Below are 23,648 nucleotides of genomic sequence, written 5' to 3'. Positions count from 1 at the left end.
TATATTGTGTAATATCTTTCATCCGTATGGGCACTGTCTGGGACATTTGTGTTTTAAGAACACATCTTGTACATTGCTGCAGGATATTGAGACAAGCAGAAAAATACATTTCGTTGTCATTGGGGCTGATGTTACATTACACTATATACCCAGGCAACTGAAAAAGACCCAAGAGACTTTTATTTAGGTGCCTCTGAACAATCAATCGTGATACGTATAAAAGGGATTGCCAGTTAAGTTCGCAACAAAAACTCCAGTAAACTTCATGGTTCTCCTAACTTACGATGTAATAATGCAGGATTGAATTAGAGAATAAATGTAGTAATGTTTTCATCTTCAACAAAGACGTGCTCTAATTATGATAGTTTTGGCAAAAGTGCTAAAAAGCGTATTCGAACTAGTTATTTTTCTATTGAATTTAGAAAATCATATTTTTTGGCAATGTATTATCGTTTTTAACACACATTTTATAGTAATATGCATACACCAGCTGATGGAACCAAAACCAAAGACATAATAGCTTCACAAATACAGCAATGTCTACGTAATAAGATGCATAACGTCAGAACTACACCACGCAGCGTAGTTCTGCGCGCGGAAGATGGGAAAACTTTGTCCTTAACAATACTTGTAAACAAATTGGATGATAGTTGGCGATATGGCTGAAATAATTGGGGGGAAAATGTAGTGATAAAGTCTATGTTCCATTTAACAGAAGAATGGTCGTTTCGCCGGAAGTTACGTCAGTGGGTTAGAATCCTTGATGCTGACCATGACGGCATCATCAGTCCAGGGGACATGGAAAAAACCAACGCCAAGCTGGAACAAATTCGCAGACTTGTCGGGGATAGACGTTCACCACTGTCAACAGAAGACCAGAAGAAATGGTGGAACAACCACATTTTTAAAACCGGACCCGGAAAACCTATACAATTGGTTGATTACATTTCCTATTTAGAGGGAGTAGAGCTGTCTATCAAAAATCCATCCGAAAATTTCAAGAAAATGAAACCGGTCATCACACAATTTTTCAACTTCTTCTCAACAGATGGCTATCGCAAGAAAAACCACATTATTAGTGAAGATGACTTTGTTAGCTTCTGGAGTATTCTCGCAGACGTCGATGAGCAACACTGTAGGAAGATGTTCTGCAAACATTTCCCAACACCCGTAACAATGGCGTCTCTCTTGGAAGACTTCACGGCTTTTGTTTCTCATGTCGATTTTTGGGATGAATATAGCAATAGGGTCTTCAATATTCTTAAATTCCGCCACTCGGGTTGTTTCTGCAAAGTACATGTATAGTTTGGTGTAAGACTAATGATGAGATTCGATACATGAAATGTATTCCCCGTTATTGCTCTTTGTGCATGTACACTTTTGGCACTTCATAAAGCGCTATGGTCTCAAACTACCAGGAAATGGAGGAAAATTCGCCTTCAGAAGCCCATGTTTTAATTTTCAGATTTTATTACCATGGCAACCAATTTTCAAAAATAATGTGTATGGTTCTTGAAAGTACACATGTGAAAGATTTTAAAGGTCCATCATGACATCTGCTGCTAGCCTGGAAATGGGTCGAGATACACTCAGGCACCTGCCATCCTGGAAGTAAAAAATCAACAAAAATGAGGAAAATACACCCATTTTCAACCCCTCCTAATTCCAAAAAAAAAAATTCCCAGTATGATGACAGATATCAACTTTCAGCAAAACGCCTAACCTTTCCAACAAGGCCAAATTTGCAATAGGGTCCTTGATTCCTTTTCGAGATATTTTACATCAAAGATGCAGCATGCTCTTTTCAAATTACCGTTTAAAGTGAAAATAGAATTGCCCGCCTAGAAGTCAAACTATCATACATCTCACAGTCACAGTTTTGAATCCAATAAAAAGGCACTGAATCAATGTAGAATGGTCACCTCCCTATATTAATACAGATATCAATAACAATGAAACTATTTAAATTCTATAAAATACTTTTTTAACATATTTACATTTTAACCCTGGTCACTTTAGCTTCGTATTGGCAATTCGCCAGGTATATTGAGACCCCATCCCAGAAATAAATTATGTTTGTCTGAATACATGTTATGAATGTCTATTTCTTTACAAAAATATAAACCTGTTTTTAGGAAAGTCAATTTAGGAAGAAATTAAAATGATTGAGTTAAGATCATTTTCTGAAGTAAGCATGGCTTCTTGACATCATAGACAGTTGATTCTTCAACAAAAATGGAAAACAGAAATATTCATATCTAGTGATCTGTCATCCAAAAAAATATTTTGCTAAACACTACTCTGATTCCACACACAAGTACTCTGAATTGAAATAAAAATATGCTAGAGTTCCTCATTAACAATATCTTCGTGGTCTTTGGTGATCAGGTCTCCCAACAGTCTGTTGGAATTCCCATGGACACGAATTGTGCTCCTGTGTTAGCTGACCTGTTTATGTATTCAAATGAAGCAGAATTTATTCAAAACCTTCTACGTGAACAGAAGAAATCTCTCGTTGTGGCCTTCAATTCGACATTTAGATATGCCGACGACATTCTGTCTATTAACAATGATAGCTTTCATTCATATGTCGATTTGATATATCCCTGTGAGCTCAACATAAAAGAAACCACAGAGTCGTCCACTTCTGCTTCATACTTACATATTTTATTGAAAGTAGACATTAACAGCAAACTGACAACTCAACTATATGACAAACGGGATGATTTCAGCTTCTTCATCGCCAACTTCCCATATTTACGTATCAATATTCTATTATCACCTGCATATGGTCTTTATATCTCTCAACTGATTCGATACGCGAGAGCTTGTTCTGCGTATGGTAAGTTTTTAAATCGAGGCAAGCTACTGACAAACAAATTCTATAGTCGTTATAACGATCTAGGTTAACAATACAACCTATACCTATGTATCATTACTACAGTAACTTGATCCGAAGAGTCGGATCACGTCGAGCTGACAGGCGGTGATCATCAAATCACACGAGACACAATGCATCAAGGTTGATCTGATGATCCACGCATGTCAACGAGACGTGATCCAACTCTTTGGATCAAGTTACTGTATTTTTATCTTTCGAACGGGTACTATAAAGTATTTTCTACTTGGGAGTAATGAAAACTCCTTTTGATTCCATAACCAATGCTTCAAGAATTATACCATTATCTAAGTTTAAAGAGGTTTGCACCCGAGATTTTGAGTAATGTCAATATTTGGGAAGAGTATTTGAAGGAGAAGTAAATTAAATTAGATTAATTAAAACGGAAAACTGGGTTCGCAATGCTTGTTATTGAGTTACAGTGTTCTAAACATGACGTTTTTGCACTTAAAAATTGACTCCAGATTTATTCAATTAGATTTGATTTGTCTGTTGGTATCAACACAACATATGCAACAGAAATCAATCATTAAACAAACGAGATACATATCAGGTCTTCTAACAATACAGATATAAAAAAAATCAATACAAGTAACAGAAATAATGAACTGTTTGTACTTGATATGCAAAAAGATTCATTATATCAAATTTGAGAATTGAAAAGGACATATTAGGAGTAATGTCAATTTTTAAAATTACACATATTTCTCAAAGTCTTGTCTTTAAAAAGTGGGGGTTGGAGATTCAATTTGTAAATTATTGGTGAAAGTACGGTACTGAATTTTTATACTGAATTTCGAGTAAATCAATTTAAACTTTTTAAAGAATCGGTGTTCTGTTTGGAAAAATACTTCAACCAAATTTAATAAATTACCACATTTGAATTAATTCAAAGTCTCAACTACTTGTATCATAAATTATAAAACTGAAATACACGCTTAGAGTATAAAAAGAGAAGATATATTGGATGAAACTGTAAGATATTGCAGATTTATAACTTTTTGATAAATCAATACTTCTGTCGCAAAATATTGTCCCTGCAACATCCTTTCAAAATTTGAATTGACACATTTTTTTTCAACTGGATATGGTTCAGTATTAGATGTGTAATATGTTTGCACCAATGGGTTTAGTATTGAAGCAATAGATACTTAGTTATAGCATCCTGCTCAGTTATTCTCAAAAGCTCAGGAGCTAACTTGCTTAACTTCAGGGCAACATTTGCTGTACATGTTACAGCTGAATTCCTCTCATATTCTAAATCCCAAATATTCTTCATTACAATACCTGTATTCTTACCGGAACTTACTTCTTTAGATTCATTTGAGTAACGAAAATTCATTGACTGACTCCATTTCCCTTTTTTCATGAAGTAGATTAAGAGCCTTATTATAGACACAATAACTGTTGAATACATAATGTTTTCTTGCAACAAAGCATGTCTGTCATCTGACTGAGTTCAGAGCGCTCTCATTACTGTATTGTCAGCAAGGGCTTCTGTCAGCAGGGCACTCAAGGGGATTTTCTACTGTTTCGTTAAAGTGCTACCTATTTCATTACAGGTCTCAATTTTTCCTATTTCTCAATAGCACTGCATATTTCATTACAGAACACATTTTGTACTTTTTTTAAAGATTTATATATTTCATTACAGGCCACATTTTCTACTGTTTCTCTAGATTACTACATAGATGTACATCATTACAGAACACATTTTCTACTTTTATTTTTAGATTTATATATTTCATTACAGGTCATATTTTCTACTGTTTCTCTAGATTACTACATAGATGTACATCATTACAGGCCACATGTTGAGTATTGGGGATTGAATCTTATAATTCTTTTCGCGATGGCGGTATCATAGGGAAAATTCAACGGTAAACTTCATCAAAGCATGTAGATTATTGATGAAAAAGTTTTCTGTCCAATGTTTCCTATGATAACACCATTACCAAAAAAAATGTAACATTCATTTCTTATCATTTAATTATGGTTTTGAATAGTAAAACAATTAGTTTCTCACAACAAGCCTTAATTAACGTTTTTGAAATGGTGGTAAGGAATACATGTACGTAACATTGAAACATTGAAAACAAAATCCCTGTGCGATCATATCAGGTAGAGTTACCGAGCAAAATTAAATGCATGAATTGGACACAAAATTAAAGGTGCAATGAATAAAAGATGGATACGATTTGAAGGTAGGGGACAAGCGGTGACTCAATGTATGATCGGCTGCATTGTGTTTGGTGCAGATGAATTCCAGGACCAAATGTTTTGACGAAATCACACGAGCTAATTGTCCATCCTATCAGCATCTTTGTAAAGTCATTACTTTAAAAGTTATTAAACGATAAATGAATAACTCGATGGTGTTGAATAGTTCAGATAAAACGTTCCCACATCGGGCCTGCAGCCCTTGTTTGAATTATTCAACACTATCTTGTTATCTATCCATTACTTTTAAAAGAATATCAATTGTTTAAGATACTGATCACGTCTCTCAACAGTAAACAACACATTGTTATTTGTAATCGTTTTTAAATCCGATCCGAATACAGCCAAGAAATGTTACATTATTCTGTAAAACTATTTGTAAATGTTTTAACAACAACAATCTTTAGCATATTTTGTGTTTCAGATTATTGCATTATTTATGAACCTTTAATTTAAAATTCTACGAAAAATCATTAACCCAAATTGAAAACCTTCACAAAGGTTTTTTATTAGTACAATTCATGAATACAATTTTGAGTGATCAAACAAAAGAAAATCTTACGATCACAGAACAAAATTTTACTCCATTTTGATGAGTTCAAAATCTTGGGAATCCCAAGACTGTATAGTGTTATCTGCCATTTGAGATAAAAATATCTTTACTTGAACTTTTTAAATGATATATTTTCTTAGAAAATGTCGGAAAGTGTTAGTGTGCTAAAAAGAGAATAACAACACTCTGTACTCTATTAAGAAACAAGTAAAATACTACTTATGAAAAAAAAGGGGGGGGAGATAACGATCAGTAATTAATGAAATGGTGAAGTTAAGGAACAATGATCAATCTCATAATTCCTATTAAGAATACAACATTGAGAATATAAATATATATATATATGTATATATATATATATATATATATATATATATATATATATATATATATATATATATATACATGTATATATATATATAGATATATAAAGCACAAACAAACAATTATAACACCCAACCTTACGTCTACCCCTAGGATCTAAACGATACATGTGATAATCAATTAATTGATATATAAAGCACTAAATAATCACAACTAGGTACTGAAAATTTTCGCCCCAGCCCGGGGTCGAACCAGCTACCTGCGGCACCCACCGCCTAGCAAGACTGTCAAACCAGTGCGTAAGTCCACTCGGCCACAGGAAGTCGTCGCTGTTTGTGACGTAACGTCGCTATGTTACTAAATGTAAAGCTTCTGAAGATTTGAAATGAAAGCGCTAAAGTTTTATTAAACGTCTTCGTGTTTCATTTTTATTTTTTACCTATATATATATATATATATATATATATATATATATATATATACAAAGCACTAAAATGACAAACGAAACGACACGAACAGCCAGATTGTCATTCAGTCTAAATAAAACAATTTCGTTTTCTTGTACTATTTTAATTCAGGCCAAGTCAAATTTTAGGGGAGGTTTCGAGGGGGTGGTTGTTGTAGTGTCAAACGTATATAATACAATGGGTTATCTAAAAACTTTCTCCTTGACTACTATTTTATATTCGGACGGGTATTCTACACCAATACCGATCATTTTGGGTTCCGGGTTTGGTTTGACGCCGTCCGGAAGACGAATCTCAAACCGCTGTAGTAGGTTTACACACATCAGTAATATTTCCGGTTTGGCGACAGTTTCTCCCAAGCAAACTCGACGCCCAGCTGAGAAAGGAAGCCAACTGTCAGGTCTTACTGGTTTCAGTTTACCATTGTCGTCAAGGTATCGATAAGGATCAAATTTCTCCGGATCTTTCCAATATTTAGGGTCGTGGTGAAGCGCCCAGAAATTTATGAAGACCTTTAGGAACATCATATCCACCTATTTTAAAAAGAAAAATGCATCTCAATTTTACAAATGACGAATTCTAATGAAATTTCATACACATTGATTAAATCAAGAACTGATAAATGTAATTTTTCAGATGGAAATACGAAAGGATTTACTTTAATACCTTCTCTGAAGTCATGATGAGTATCACTATATACTGATTGATTGTATAACATGAATAGTACAGAAAACAAGCGTGTGTCAGTGAGTAAACTACTTGGAGTTGTAATAAGTGAAGATCTGAAATGGGGACCACATGTGAAGTACATAACAGAAAAGTCCTCAAAGCGTTTATTCTACCTACGCCAATTAAAATACTTTGGATTAAGCGAGAGTAATCTTCTTCGAGTTTATAAGTCCCTTATAAGACCGATTGGTGAATATGCTTGCCCGGTGTGGTCCACACGCCTCACATTTACTCTATCAGATCAAGTCGAATCCATCCAAAAGCGTGCTCGCAAGATCATACGACCATTAGATTCCTACCAAAAAGCTTTGGAATATACCCAACTTGAAAATCTATTTGATAGACGAAAACATATATGTTTAAAACTTTTCAAGGATATGGAAGACCCATCCCATCGACTCCACTGCCTCCTTCCTGACATTCGCGAACACCTATATAATCTAAGAAATTCCCCAAAGTATTATTTGATTGATTGATTGCATCTTGCTTAACGTCTTGCTCGAGAATATTTCACTCATATGGGGACGTCACCAAGACCGGTGAAGGGTTTCAAATTTAGGCCTATGCTCGGCGCTTATGGCCATTGAGCAGTGAGGGTTCTTTTGCGTGTCACACCTACTGTGACACGGGTCATCCGTTTTTAAGGTCATCTCCGAGGACCCGTGACATGCACACCTGATGCCGAGCGTTTGGCGATGGAACTGCCATTACCTCTTTTAACAACATGGGTCTGTCGCGTCCGGGACTCGAACCCCGGCCTCCCGCATGCGGGGCGAACGCTCTAACCTCTCGGCCACCGCGGCGACCACAATTTAAGACAAACCGTTACAAGAACAGTTTTATACCCTGGTGTATACTAAACCAAAGGCATACATAAGCATTCATTGTGTTCAGAAATTTAGTCAGCAGACCTTTAATCCTTATTTCAGACTCATTAATTTGTTTTGTTTTACCTTATGTACGTCTGTTTATTTATATTTTCTCCAAATATTATTATTGTATGTAAATGCTTTTAAAATTATTCTTTGTCTTTTTATGTACATTCTTATCACGTTTATATTTTGCCAATATTCTTATGTGTTTTTTAACTTAGTTATTGTACTTTCAACTTTTAAAGTTGCCAATGAATAAATATCTATCTATCTATCTTTAACGTCTCTCTCGAGAATTTTTCACTCATATGGAGACGTCACTAAGATCAGTGAAGGGCTTCAAATTTAGGCCTTTGCTCGGTGCTTACGGCCATTGAGCAGTGAGGGTTTTTTAGCGTACAACACCTACTGTGACACGGGACATCAGTTTTTAAGGTCATCTCCGAGGGCCCGTGACATGCACGCCTGATGCCGAGCGTTTGGCGATGGAACTGCCACTACCTCTTTTAACAACATAGGTCTGTCGCGGCCGGAATTCGAATCCCGGCCTTCCACATACGGACCGAACGCTTTAACCTCTGGGCCACCGCGGCGGTCTATCACTTTTTATCAAAACACAAACAAGTAAACAATTACTACTATCTACTGAAAGGAAACTATCAACAGCTTCAAAACCGATTTAACGTTTCCTATATGTTTTGAAAGTTTCTTTTATTGTGCAATCGCCATTATGACCGCACATATCACTTTAATAATGACTTGAATTGGACAAAACAATTGACCTCTAATGCATGAAACGACACATACGCGTCTTCTAGTTGACAAATACATCGTGAACAGAATTGAAATTCAAGTCTATGTTGACGAACAATAGCTGTAAAATTACATTTGCATTTATCAAAATTTTATTGTATTCATTTAAATTGCTCTGTACATCTTATTTCAAAATTGTACAATATGCGATGTGCATTATCCCATTAACGTTGGATGCTGTGGGCATTTTTGTTCTGATGACTTACATTTGATTGTGTTCACTCTACTGCAAGATGTAATCTAGCTACACCTCTGTACTATGCACTTTACACGCAGGGTTGTGTGTAAAGTTACGATAACGAGCAGTAAACAATCTCATCAATACTAGATTAAGAGTGGGATGAACATGGACACCTGAACATACCAGAGGTGATGTAAGGTATCTCGGAGAAGTAAACATCCCCTGTTGATTGATCTCACACCTCGTGAATCCTAGTTTTTGATCAGGTAATTGGAGTAATCCGTAGTCAAAAGCACTATCGAAACAACGACCTAACAATTGAAACACGTCAGACACCATTCGATCTAATAACAAGTTGCATTTGCAAATGAGATAATTATAACGGCTATATGATTTAGGACATGCTGAAGTTAGATGATACGTTGAAACTCCTATAAAATCAATGTAGTTGACAGTAGCCTAGATTGATCTAAAACTTGAGCATACACAGAACATACTCGCGCATATCCAATCAGTTGAGACACATTAACACTAAAATGTGCAGGAGATAATGATATACTGCAACATAAATATGGGAAGTTGAAGATGGAAAAACTGAAGTCATTTTGTTTGTCATAAAATTGAGTTTTTAGTTTACCGTTAGCATTTATGTTCAATTGAATACTTAGGTATGAAGCAAAGGTGGAGGACTTCGTGGTGTCTTTTAGTTGGAGTTCACAGGGATACATAGAATAAACATAGGGGTGATAGTGTGTATTACTGTAGAATCCTGAATATGCATGAGGATTTTTTATCGCTTAATTTCACACCCAAAAAAACCGCACGCGAAATACAATCAGTGAAATGCCGAAATGCATATTAAAACTCTTGATCAACAAACCACTCGCGAATTCATGATCACGCGATTTGACATCCTCGAGGCATTTCGCGTTATTAGGTAATCGCGTGGGATTTCAACAGTATTATTAGATAACACGTCGTTGATAAATATAGTTGAAATCTACAACAAAATATTTTTTTCTTCTCATGAGAAAGCTTTAGTATAAATTTTGCTTTGTAAATTTATGATACAGGTCAGCTAATATAGGAGCACAACCCGTACCCAAGGGCATTCCAAAAGACAATATCAATCCTAGTGTTGATTGAATTCTCATGAAATGTATTTTGATGTGATATTTTGCTACACAACTTGAAAAAAGAACAACATATTGATACTATATGCCTTTCATACATCATGGAATAAACCTTGAGTCATCAGAGATCAGAAAATTGATTCATTTGATGCAGTATGTAACAACTCCTGTATGCAGACACCTGTGTAGGAAGTTGTATCATGATCTTTGATATTAGTATCAAATGTACCCGTTGTTGTTATATATATGAATCTATTCAACGCATTTTTACACATTGAGTTGCCTTGGTATATCATCAATAGGAGTCTCATAAATGTAATATCCAATATGCAATATATTTCTTACCAACTTGGGAATCACAAATTGTCATATGTGGGAGACCAAATCCTGCAACACTTCCAAGCCTCATTGTTTCAAATACACAAGCCTCTGTAAAATGTAGGTTGTCACGATTCTCCATTGATGGGCGTCCCATGCCTAAAATTGTACGGTTTCAAATGTAGATGCAGGTTCACACATGCGACTTCCACGGATAATTCGATTACATCAACAAAATGGATACTTTCGATAATTTTGAAATCATTCGACTTGGAATTCAGAATACACATAGGTCATCCTTACCAATAATTTTGTCAATTTCCTCCTGGCATTTAGACTGGATTTCCGGATGCTTGGTCATGAAGTATACAAACCAGTCCATGGTAATTCTGGTAGTCTCTACACCAGCTATATTTTATTTAGAAAATCCGTTAGGAAAATGAAAGCAATGCACGGAAAAAGTGAAATCAAAGAAGAAAATGAAAAATATATATATAATTGAAACACGGATTCCCGGGATAGCCAACACTGGTATCTGGTGTCTAGGCTGAACAAGCATCATCGCTAAAGCGAAAATGTTTTTATGTGAAACATAAAGCTTGAGATAAGCTTTTAAATAAACAATTCAATTAGCTGTTCTAATTATCCCCAAGGAATACCATTTTACTTGAGATTACAAAGCATCCCAAACCATAATAATTTCAATTCAGATAGTATAGCAATCTATGTTGTATCTACTGTTGATAACTGCAGAGTTCCTTTAATCCATTTAGTACTGCCCAATATCTACTTATCATAACGCTCTTTATTTTAACTACTGTGTAGATGATGACTTCAACTGTACGCATGTTTGACTTTCTTCTGATCCTTCTATGAGACTGTGATTTATTAGAAGACATTCTTGCAGCTTGCCTCTTCTATAATCAGTATTTAATGATATTGCAATTCTAGAATGTGTTGTCGTACCCAGAAATATGTCTGATATGGTCTGAATTAAGTGTGTATCGTGTAATTTCTCCAAGGCCACTTCATCCCCTTCGTTTTCTGCTTCCTGTCTGGCAATAAGTAAACTGTCGGTGAAGTCTCTATATACACCTTCAAATATACATATACAAATGTAGTTTAAAGCAAAATAACGAAATCCTCATTTTGTAAAATAACCTTCGTTTAAAGAATCTCCAAAGTAGGTTTTTTTCACATTAAAAAAAGATCATAACCAGGTTCAAAGGTATCCACGTGTTGTTTGAATTTAGCTCGAAGTATCTTGAAAATTTTATTCATTCTTCCAGTCATTCTCTTCCATTTAGCTGTGGGGTAGATGTCTTTCAGATAAGGAAATATATCTTCAAATACTCCAACTCCAAAATCTTCAATCAACCCGTCATCTAATTCCAGGAGCGCTTCCACATCTGGGTCGTCGATAGGTCGCCTGTATAGAATTAAATCATTATTAGACTGATGAATGAATGTAGAGAGGATATGGTGGATCTGAACGCTGCTAAACTAATGAAATATGCCAACTACTCAATCTATATCAATTACCAGTTAACTTGAAATAGTTATTAGATATCTGAATATTCAATCAGCTTCAATTCAGAATTTGTTTTTGCATCAAAACATATTCTTGACATTTCTATTTTTATCAAAGCATTTGTAATTTTATTGGCGTTGGAAAACAGTTCCTGTCACAGATACTTGTGTAGCTCAATTTTGTATCTTAAAACATTTTTGCAGATGCTGTATATATGGATATTTTCACTCCGTGTTTATCTCGTCCTGTTATTCATGCAAACAGTTTCACCCCATTTTGAAATCGCACCGACACAATTGTGTTGACAGAGAGATTAGAGAGAAAAAGTTACAGAGTTAAAATAAAACAAGGACGAACGTCTTCTTGTTTACTAAAGCATCTAATGTAGAATTGATCATATGTAAAGTACTAGAAGTATATTGTTCTGTTCATTACTTTATAAAATGCTCAAAAGAGCCAATTAGAATGTTCTTGATCTGACTTTCTTGATTAAGATTACGAATATTATCAGATAGAAATTAAAGAACGAGGGCAGTTACTTCTCTCCAAAACAAATTGTGTATAGTTGGTGGAAAACCATCCGATCCACATAATTTTTAACAAAGAACGGTTCTTTTTCTTGTGCCATTTTAACCAGGAATTCCTCCATGCTGTTGCGTATCATGTTTTCAAGTAGATCTTGCAAGTAATGTCTGAAAGTATGTACAACTTGATATTAATGATATACAATTGACATTTCAGGTCAATTCAATCCTATAGCTATCTGTAAAGTACAATATTGAACAAACCCAGAGCACAAGACCGATATTATTTTTCGAGGGTAGATAATCAAAAGGTGAAGATAATGAACAGTGGTCAATTTCACAACTCCGATAAAGAATACAAAATTCAGAGCAAACACGAATCCCTGGGCATACCAGAGGTACACAGAAAGAATAAACTTCCCCTGTCAATTGGACACTCTATCAGGTAAACAGAGTATTTGTAGTCAAATTCAGTATGCAATGAACAGCTTAACAATTGGAGTTAACTATGTCAGACAGCATTTTACCCAATGGGCAGGTTGTATGCGTAAATGCAATCGTTAAAAGGACCATCGGAATGGCAAAATATTGAGTTTAAACACTGTAACACCTGCAACATTAATCTATTTGTCAATAGCCTGTCTCGATTTGAAACTGACTAACGTCATGATTATGGAATATAGCTACAGAAATATGGGAAATTGATGATGGAGAATCTGAGGTCATCCCGTTTGTCATAAAGTTGAGTTGTTGATTTGCCGTTAATATCTATATAATGTTCAAAAATATATCCAAGTATGGAGCAAATGTGGGAGACTCTGTGCTGTCTTTTATTTTGAGTTCTCTTGGGTATATCTAATCGACTTAAGAATGAAAATAATTATTCTTAACACATGCAAGGTTAAACTGTCGTCGATATATCTAAATGTTGAGTTGAAGTCTACAGCAAGATATTTTTTCTTCTCATGTAGAAGATTTTTGATAAATTGCGCCTGGTAAGAATATAAAAACAGGTCAGTTAATAAACGAGCACAATGCCTGACCATGTAGATGAAAGACCTTATCACCAATGACTATGAAGAAATTATCAATGAGCAACTCGGGCATCATTTTGATATCAAATTAGAATATTTCTACGTAAAATCAGAATAGTGTTTGAAGAAGTAATATTTGAATGACTGATCACACAATTTAAATATTTTCTTTGCTCCATTTTTATTGAAGACGTCATTTTTGATTATGGTAGGGTTCGGTCGTGTACAATGTTGAAACGACATACCTTTTGATGTTGCTGATTTGCGAAAAGTTTTGTAATTTCAAATTTATGATAAGTTTGTATATATGAGAGTTGTAGATAACAAACAGTGATCAATCTCATATCTCCTATAAGCAATACAAAACAGAGAGTTGGGCAAACACGTTCCCCAGGACATACCAGAGGTGGGATCAGGTGCCTAGGAGGATTAAGCATCCCCTGTCGACCGGTCACACCCACCGTCAGCCCTGTATCATGATCAGGTAAACGGAGTTATCCGCTGTTAAAATTAGTGTACTAAGAACGGCCTAACAAACGGTTTGAAACACGTCAGACAGCATTTGACCCAATGATAGGTTGTACTGACAAACTAGATGGTTATAACAACCATTTAATTTACGAACTGCTGACTGTAAACGTGACTGTTGTGTAGTATCTATCTATCTATCTATCTATCTATATATATATATATATATATAGGGGATGCTTACTCCTCCTAGGTACCTGATCCCACACCTGGTAACTCCAGGTGTCTGTGTTTGCCCAACTATCTATTTTATATTGCTTATAGGAGTTATGAGATTGATCACTGTTCTTTATCTTCGCCTTTCAAATATATATATATATATATATATATATATATATATATATATATATATATGTGTGTGTGTGTGTGTGTGTGTGTGTGTGTGTGTGTGTGTGTGTGTGTGTGTGTGTGTGTGTTGCAAAAAAACATTGAATGTTAAATAATTAACTTTGACACTACTAAATGAAATTGAAAATTACTTTCAATATAGAAAACATTTCGATCCAGTGTTTTGTATTCTTAATATTCCATAAAATAATAATAATAATGCTTGGTTTTATATAGCGCCTTTTCCAGCGTATGCTGCTCAAAGCGCTTTACAATAATCAATGTACATTATTACCCCAGCAGACCTTATATCAATCTAGAACTTTCTCAGCCTCCTAGGAAGCATACCGTGCAAGCTGCCATTACAAGCGCTAGAACACTAACATTCTAACAAGATCTTTCACTTTCTATAGCCAGGTACCCCTTTTACACTTGGGTGGAGTGAGGAAATTCATGTAAAGTACCTTTCCCAAGGACACAAAGTCAGCCCTGCCGCGGACAGGACTCGAACCCACGACCTTTCGGTCAAGAGTCTGACGGCCTAACCACTAAGCCACCGACGCCACAAAAGTCGATATCAGTTTTTTCCTGAACATTGTAATTGTAAAGAACCAAGATTGTATAGCAAAAAAAGGTAAGCATCAGATGACAAATCCAAATCCATTTCTGTGAATCAGTCTTACCTAATTGCTTTGCCTGCTATCCTTCTGTGAAATTTCCATGTGGGTGAGTACGTACTGAAAATTATATCTTTGCCTCCTTGACTAACCAATTCACCTGGATTAAGAATCTCCACATGTTAATATGGAACCAAGTTTTATTTCTTAGATTGTTTTCCAAATAAATTATGTCTTATGATACAAATTACATATCTCATAATATCCCTCTCAAACACAATATCTCAGGAATGAAAAAAAAACTATTTTTGTTAGATGAATCTAAAAGAAATTAATTTTTTTATCTGATGATACATGTACTGATTAAATGTAAATATTTAATATCATACATGTCTGATTTACAGGAACTTATGAATGCAAATACCTGATGCTAGTTTAGGTCGTCCAGCAAAATCTGCCTTCTTTTTCACCATTGCCTCTAGTACAACTTCAACATCGTTGAGGAATATCATTGATGTGGGACCTATTTGTAAAGTACATAAGCTGAACAAGAGCAAATTGATCAAAGCATAGAAAGATACATGAACCGCAGAGACCGTAGTAAGCACATTTAGCATAAATCTATTACAACAATTCCATCTGAGTTTCAGAACGTTTGCTGAATCAAAGGGCGACGATACAGAACAGTTATCAATCTCACAAATCCTAAAATAAATACAAAAATACGAGTTGGGTAAACACGGACTCCACTATATATATAAGGACTGATTTTAATTTTGGGGCTAGTTATACGAGTATAACCTGGTTTGGGTTAGTTTACGCATTAGAATCAGGGGGTGAAAATTTGTTTTTGTTGCTCTGGGTCCAGATACTTTCTTAACTAGATCTGAGATATTACATTTTTGTTAGATATTTCGAAAAAAATAATGATTTTAATTCTGAAATTAAGGGCTGTCCATAAACTGTAGGAAAAACCCTTGTACATAAACTTACTTTTATCGGAGTAAAATCATTAAAAAAAACTAACATGTAATTCTTAACTTAAAATGATTTATTTCGCATGCAAGGTGAAAATAACGAACAGTGATCAATCCCATAACTCCTATAAGCAATACAAAATAGATAGTTGGGCAAATACGGATCCCTGGACACAGCAGAGGTGGGATCAGGTGCCTAGGAGGAGTAAGTATCCCCTGTTAACCGGTCACATCCGCTGTGAGCCCTATATCCTGATCAGCTAAACTGAGTTATCCGCAGTCAAAATCAGTGTGCCAAGAACGGCTTAACAATCGGTATGAAACACGTCAGCCAGCATTTTACCCAATGATAGGTTGTATTGACGAACTAGATCGTTATTACGACCATATAATTTGCGAACTGCTTACTTCAATCGAGACTGTTGAAACCCCTGTACCATCAACTTCTTTGTCAGTAACTTACCTAGATTTAAAGACTGACTATACGCAGAACAAACTTTTGCATATCGAATCAGTTGAGATATATAAATATCATATGCAGGTGATAATGAATTATTATACCTGGATATGAGAATTCTATGCAACGCGTAATCTGATTGGTTTAGACAGTCACATGGCAGGGACGACAAAACTTCATATCTCCCTCTCAAACATCATATATCCCTATCATATTTACCCCTTGGGAAGCCTCGTGCATTTTCCATAAATTTAAAGTCAAGGTAGACGAAGTGTATTGTGACGTCACAATAAGTCCGAATCATTTTACTTTCATAGTTCGTAAGGCATAAAATATGCGGGTCTCTGATACACAGTTGAATGCATGGTTTTGGTTGATACAAAAACAAGCACGTAAATCAGCATTCATGGAGAACGGAAATACAAAAACTAGTTATAATATCACTATATTTCGTTGTTTGCACCTTCTACATGTAATACGTTGACGGCGCGGTGTTATCGATAGGACAATATCAGCTACCGGTACATACAATGTGTATAGATGAGCGGACTCCAATTTCAAATGCACTTTTGAGTCTTGCTTTGTTTCGGTATAATAAACACTTTATTGCAAGATAGTGAGGGAGACATCAAGATTTATTCACCCAAGAAAAGTAATATTCCCCTCGGGCGTTGCTTTCGGGGAATATGATTTTTTCTTGGGTGAATAAATCTTCATATATCCCTCACTATCATGGAGAAGCTAAAATCATCCCGTTTGTCATACAGTTGAGTTGTCAGTTTGCCATTAATGTGTACTTTCAATAAAATATCTAAGTATGAAGCAGAAGTAGACGACTCTGTAGTCTCCTTTATTTCGAGCCCACAGGGATATATCAAATCGACATATGAATGAAAGTTATTATTGTTAATAAACAAAACGTCATCGATATATCGAAATGTCGAATTGAGGGCCACAGCGACAGTGTTTTTGAATAAATTCTGCTTCATATGAATATAGAAACAGGTCAGCTAACAAAGGAGCACAATTAGTGTCCATGGGAATTTTAAAAGACTGTTGGAAGACCTGATCACCAAAGACCGCGAAAGTATTGTCAATGAGGAACTCTAGCATATTTTTTATTTCAACTTCAGAGTACTTGTGCGTGGAATCAGAGTGGTGTTTAACAAAGTAAGTTTTTGAATGACTGATCACTAGATATGAATATTTCTGCTTTCCATTTTTGTTGAAGAAGCAACTATCTATGATATCAAAAGGTCTAGTCTTTAATTTATCGTGAAGAATGGTCGTGTATAGTGTTGAAAGTCATAAGTTTTATTGTTATTGATTTGGGGAAAATTCTGTGATTTCAGGTTTACTTAAAGTTTGATTGGTTTTCAAATACTGAAGCTATGTAGTAAGAATATAACTCACCAAAGCACAAACGTACCACTGGACCATATACCTTGGAAAGCTCAGCAAGTTTCCTATGCATTTCCACAGAGGAATAAACTGAAAATTGTAAAGAAAACGTGATCAATTTTATTTTCAGTAAGATAGACGCCTCAGGATTAATCGGGTATGTTACGAATTTTTAAATGTTGACCTTAATTCAACAAACCTTGACAAAATAGAAATATCATACAAACAGTTTAGGGATGAGGAAGGGTGATTTATAGTGAGGATGAATGCTTCAAGATGCGAGGCCAAGTACTCAAAGGCCAGAAATTCTAGTTATAAAGAAACACTTTCAAAAATAAATTTGGTACATTTCTTATTTGAATCTTCTTACAATACACTAGGAAGCAAATTCTTTTTGCATGTTGTTGTAAATTTCTTGTATGTGTACACCACGGTTTCGGTTGTTTTTGGTTTTTATTCATTCCTGTGACAATTAATGTATAAATTTTTCGATTATAGCTCCATAGATGTTAAGGTCTTTTTCAATAGTTAAATATCTCGATGTGTTTCCATAGCATGTGAATAGTTCACCAGGTATTCCTGAACATCAAAATCCCGTGCAGTTAGTTTGGGTGTAGCAATTACGGGGTGCGGACGTGTTTATTCGCATTGATGTACATGTAGTTCATTTAGTAATAATTTATTTTTTATTGTATCCTTGTCTCTGATTGGTCAAATTCCAATTGAGGAACGCAAGTTAATTTTGGTGGAGTTCGTGTGTTAACTATAGTTTAGTGCGGAAGTTTAGTTTACGCATGTCTAGTCAATTAGTGCACGCGAACGAAGTTTAGTTTAGTTCAGAAATAAAAATATGGCTGTCTGCGACTAACCAGTTGTGGAATTATTAATTCTGCAATGCAGTTTTCGGTGATGGCGTTGAAGAATCACAGATGGACCAGCATAAATCTACTAGCTACAGCTTGTTTCTCCATAATAATGTTTTCCTGGATCGAAAATTATCCCAAAATTATGAATCGTCTAATTTAGAATAGGTTTTTAAAATTGTATTTATTAAGGTTGCTTTCCCGGTGTGGAACGACTGACTTCGATATCGTATGTTGCATTTTACTATACTTTGGGCAAAAGTGAATTGTAAAGCATGGGCTTAAATGAGTAAAATCGACTGACATAACCGAAAATATGCATCTCTTTGTGATTTCTGTCATATATTCCTCAAAATTTAATATGTGAACGTGCTCAAATTACTTTTCACAATTTGTCCGCCATCCTTGAACTAGACCGCTAGTACGTGATATAATAGTTAGTAATTTTCGACTAGACTCGTTCACTTCTGGTGAACTAGAGCACGTTCGGGTGAACTATAGTTTTACTATTGTGACTATAGTTGGCACTCGAACTCCACCTTTGTATAACCTGGTTTGGTATGGGGACACAGCCAGATGCCGGAACTATTTTGTTCTCTCTCTTTAAATTTACATCGCAGCACTGTTTTCAGCGTTTTATGGGATAGAAAGTCAACGTGTACAATAAGAATCTTCGGTTTGATACACATACTGTTTTCTCTTTGTCAATTAGCATGTACTTGTACGTAAAAGCACTATTGTAAATCATCTTTTTCTGTATGATGGTCGAATAATAGATTAAAACAAAGATATTATATTCGAATTAATAATTTACCAAGTAAGCATTGCCCTGTTTATCAACAAAGAAACAAAAAACCATACGTCACATTTTATCACATGACGTCAGTGATATTGACATGTGGATCGCGATTTGTCACTTCTTTATGCATATTTTCTTGTGTTAGATTTACTATTAGTGACAACGTTGCATGCAAAGGTAAGTTTTCATGTAGTAGAAATTTTCCCAGAGTTAAAAGCCGCAAATTATTGCATTTTCGACTTACTTTGGGTAGGCCTAAATAATGCAATTTCCCATATTTTCTCAATATGTCGGATATGAGCGACTTCAAAGTCGATCTCTAAAGGGCAGTGAAATACGCATTGCATGCATAGTCTACACATACTCTCTGTCATGACAAACTTCACCTTCGATACGATATTTTGACAAATAGGCTAGTATCCGTAGAACTAAGATTAAAGATGGCGACCTTCACAGTTAGACGCTTCGTTGTTGTTTTTAAGTGAATCATTGTGCGGCTCAGTAGACTTGTATTTTTCCGAGTTTATGTACATTTTGATAAACGAAGGTAAGTATCTTTGTATCCTGCATTAGATTACAAGAAATGACTTTAATTCTGGGGCAAATGTTACGAGTATAACCTGGTTGGGTCAGTTTACGCTTTTTTATAATCCACTTCGTGGATTATGAAGCGTAAACTGACCCAAACCAAGTTATACTCGTATAATTTGCCCCAGAAGTAAAGTCATTCCTTAAATAGTACAATTTTAATGCCTTGTGACCAGAGTCCACTACTTTTGATAAGTTTACTTATTACCGTCAATACTTTCATTCCACATTTATTCCTAAAATGCCAACGTACAGAGTTCTTTACAATTTATATTAGAATTTACTGTGATAGTTATTGTGACTACAAAATGCATTCGTGTGCTATTTTATTTCCAATGTATATTTATATACTTAAACGTAAATGTACGGTGTACTGTTCATGCCTGAATATAGGGAAACGCCGAGAGTACGCAGTAAAATTCTATGTAGTAAAGTATAGCCTACTTCCAGTAAAGTGCAGTGTGTAATATCTGTATGCAGTAAAATGCGGTGTTTAATATGTATATCTAGTAAAATGCAGCGTGTAATATGTATATGCAGTAACATCCTATGAAGTGAAGTACAGTAACGTATGCAGTAAAATGCAGTGTGTAAAATGTGTGTAGCAAAATACCGTCTGTGTAAAGTGAAGCAAAGCAAGTTTAGTATGTGCATTGTAACAGTATATTTGCATCTAAATTGTTTTACATATTTTATCGTTACGGATCCCTTCTTCAATCGACTCCTTTTTGAAGTACATAAAAGGATGATGCACATTTGCTCGAATGTATTAAAACAGAATAAACCATAAAACTATTCTTGCTACTCTATTGCCTGGCGATCATCCTGCGACAATTCTTAAGGTTCGAATAAAAGGGAAAAGGATTAAGTATACCATTTTTGTCACTATTGACAGATACAATTAACAAAACTCTGGATATTACCAACAGAAACTCAGGTTATTACCAACGGACTTCTAAAAAGGGGGAATGGGGAAAAAGGTGGATGGATGATTAACAATCTCGTAAATCCTTTAAATCGTACAAAATAGCGAATCGGTAAACAATGAAACATGAAAAACCACACGTAGAACCATTAATCGAAAACACCAACCTTATACCTTCTGTTTTAATCAGCACTGCACTTACTCTACAATACTATGAAATCTTCTACATTTGTGTGGCACAATGTTTGCGGATTGTTAAGATTTTACAGTTTTCTTGGAATGTAATATTCGTGGATATGGTTTTTGTGCATGAAAGCATTAAATATTTTGAGTATGTCGTTGAGGTTTGAAATTCGTGGCAATAGGGGCATACACGACAGTGAAGATGATGGAACTCCACGAAATCTAATGGTCTCTCCATAAGACAGTCTCATCCAGCTTTTTTTTTTTTTATAATTTTGCCTCGTAGCTCTGTACTTTCATGTCATGTGTCATGCTTAAAAAACTATTTGATTCCTTGACAATGTGTATCTTATCTCTCATTAATCAATGCTTTTAGCATATCCGTGTTAGTTTGATCTTTTATGCGAAAATTTTCACATATTGTAGTTTGCAATGATATGCTAAGGAAATGAAAATGATTTTCATTTATTGTTGTAAGAAACTTATAACACCATTTCAGTAAATCACAATGGTCTCTGAGGTATTCAAAAATAGATGTTTTCTTCAATAAAGTAAATAAGTACATTTGCATTTCTGAATAAGACTTTAAGGTTACTATCGTGCGTGAATCTAGTCTGATGGTACATTTTTCATCCTTGACGAATATATAATTATAGTTATTTGAAAATCTATTTGACTAAAGAAAGGATTGATTTGTAACATAATTTATGCATAATGTACGCATAATTTCGCAAAATGTCTCTATTGCTGCATTCGAAACATCACTGAGTCCTACAACGTTTCGAATCAATGACAAGTATTTACAGGTTTAGCCTCTGGGAAAAGTTATCGAGATCATATCAAAGTATTTAAAAATGTTACATGTAGTAACTGGTTGGCTTTTCGAGGATTGACTGAATTTGTTCTCGAATTTTTACATGAATGTTGGAAGGCACTCGGTTTCCATACTTTCAAAATAGTTGACTGAAAGAAAGAAAACGTCCCAATTCATGGTCTTCTTTCCACAATGAAACTAAATCGAAATGCCGATTCACTTAACGTGTCAAAACTTATGCTAAACTATATACAATTCCTTGATATTCGAAAACAAAATTAGTTGTATAAATGTGCAAGATATTGAGTGACGGATGAAACAATTAAGTATTGGGGTGTGCATACACGGACCCACGGAAAGTTGGGATCAGATGCCTAGGGGAGATTAGCATTCCCTCTTGACCGGTCGCACCCACCGTTACCCGCTATATTTTGATCAGGAAAACGGGGTAAATCGTATTGAAAAGTTGTATGCAAAGAAGTGGTAATACGATTACATGTAGGAAACTTCAACAACGAAAGGTGAAGATAACGAACAGTGATCAATCTCATAACTCTATTAGGAAATAGACATATATCATACTATGCACAGAGCCCCATTTTTTGTGTATTGTTTACCTGGATATCTCCTATGATATTGAATTTTTGTTTGTTTTAATATTGACTGAAAAGGGTCAAAAGAATTATCCAAATGATCACATATTCATAATTCAATAAAAAACATTGCAAATTTGGTCCCGATAAAATATGGTCATTATATATTTCAGAAACGTTATGAAAACGGGGCGGAGAATTGATTTCTATCAAATCATTCTCAAGGATATTAATTAAAGAGTGACCTGTATAATGTCCAACAAGTGGTATGCACCATGGTCCTGGTGGCAGACGATATCGCATTCGTTTGATTAAGCAAAATACCACGAGACCCATACTAACTCCAACCAACACGGTCTGTGTGTCTAGGGAGATCATGCTGGTTTACGGCTTACGTTTCCCTCTGCAACAGAGAAAAATTATTTTCAATCAAAATAGTTGATGTAAATTTGTAAAAACTGGTGTCCTACCGTCTTCAGAAAGTTACAAGATGTTCATTCAAGATTACTAATCACTTTTTATTTTATCTGTTATTGCTTTATTCATGAAAACAATTTCATATTTTAAAAAATTACGTCTCGTAACATTTACGCAAGAACATACTTAATTCTGATATGAAAAATGAAGATCACGAACAGTAATTAATCTCTTAACTCCTACAACCAATACAAAATAGACAGTTGGGCAAACACGGATCCCTGGACACACCAGATGTGAGAGCAGGTGTCTAGGAGAAGTAAGGATCCCCTGTCGACCGGTCACACTCGTCGTGGTCCCTATATCTTGATAAGGGAAACGGAGTTATCAGTAGTCAAAACTAGTGTGCCAAGAACAGATTAACAATCGGTATGAAACACGTCAGACATCATTTGACCCAATGATAGGTTATATTGGCAAATTAGATCATTATAATGACCATAGAATTTGCGAAATGATGATGTTAAACGAGAATATAGTGAAAATAATGAGCAACTTTCC

At 35.1% G+C, this 23,648-nt stretch overlaps 1 protein-coding gene and 1 pseudogene across 1 annotated transcript in view; one reads left to right on the top strand and one right to left on the bottom strand.

The window, feature by feature from the left end:
* LOC125658360 (sarcoplasmic calcium-binding protein-like) overlaps window positions 1-2,355 on the top strand; it is a 15,678-nt gene extending 13,323 nt beyond the window's left edge. The window contains exon 6 of the mRNA XM_056148434.1: window positions 716-2,355. Coding sequence (XP_056004409.1) covers window positions 716-1,305 — 590 coding nt within the window. The 3' untranslated portion in view covers window positions 1,306-2,355. The remainder of the gene's footprint in view (window positions 1-715) is intronic.
* Window positions 2,356-6,550: 4,195 nt separating this feature from the next.
* Window positions 6,551-23,396, bottom strand: LOC125658355 (steroid 17-alpha-hydroxylase/17,20 lyase-like; annotated as a pseudogene).
* Window positions 23,397-23,648: the final 252 nt, after the last annotated feature.

Source organism: Ostrea edulis, chromosome 9, assembly GCF_947568905.1.
Source record: "Ostrea edulis chromosome 9, xbOstEdul1.1, whole genome shotgun sequence".
Classification (NCBI taxonomy): domain Eukaryota; kingdom Metazoa; phylum Mollusca; class Bivalvia; order Ostreida; family Ostreidae; genus Ostrea; species Ostrea edulis.
This window is presented reverse-complemented; position numbering and strand designations above follow the sequence as displayed.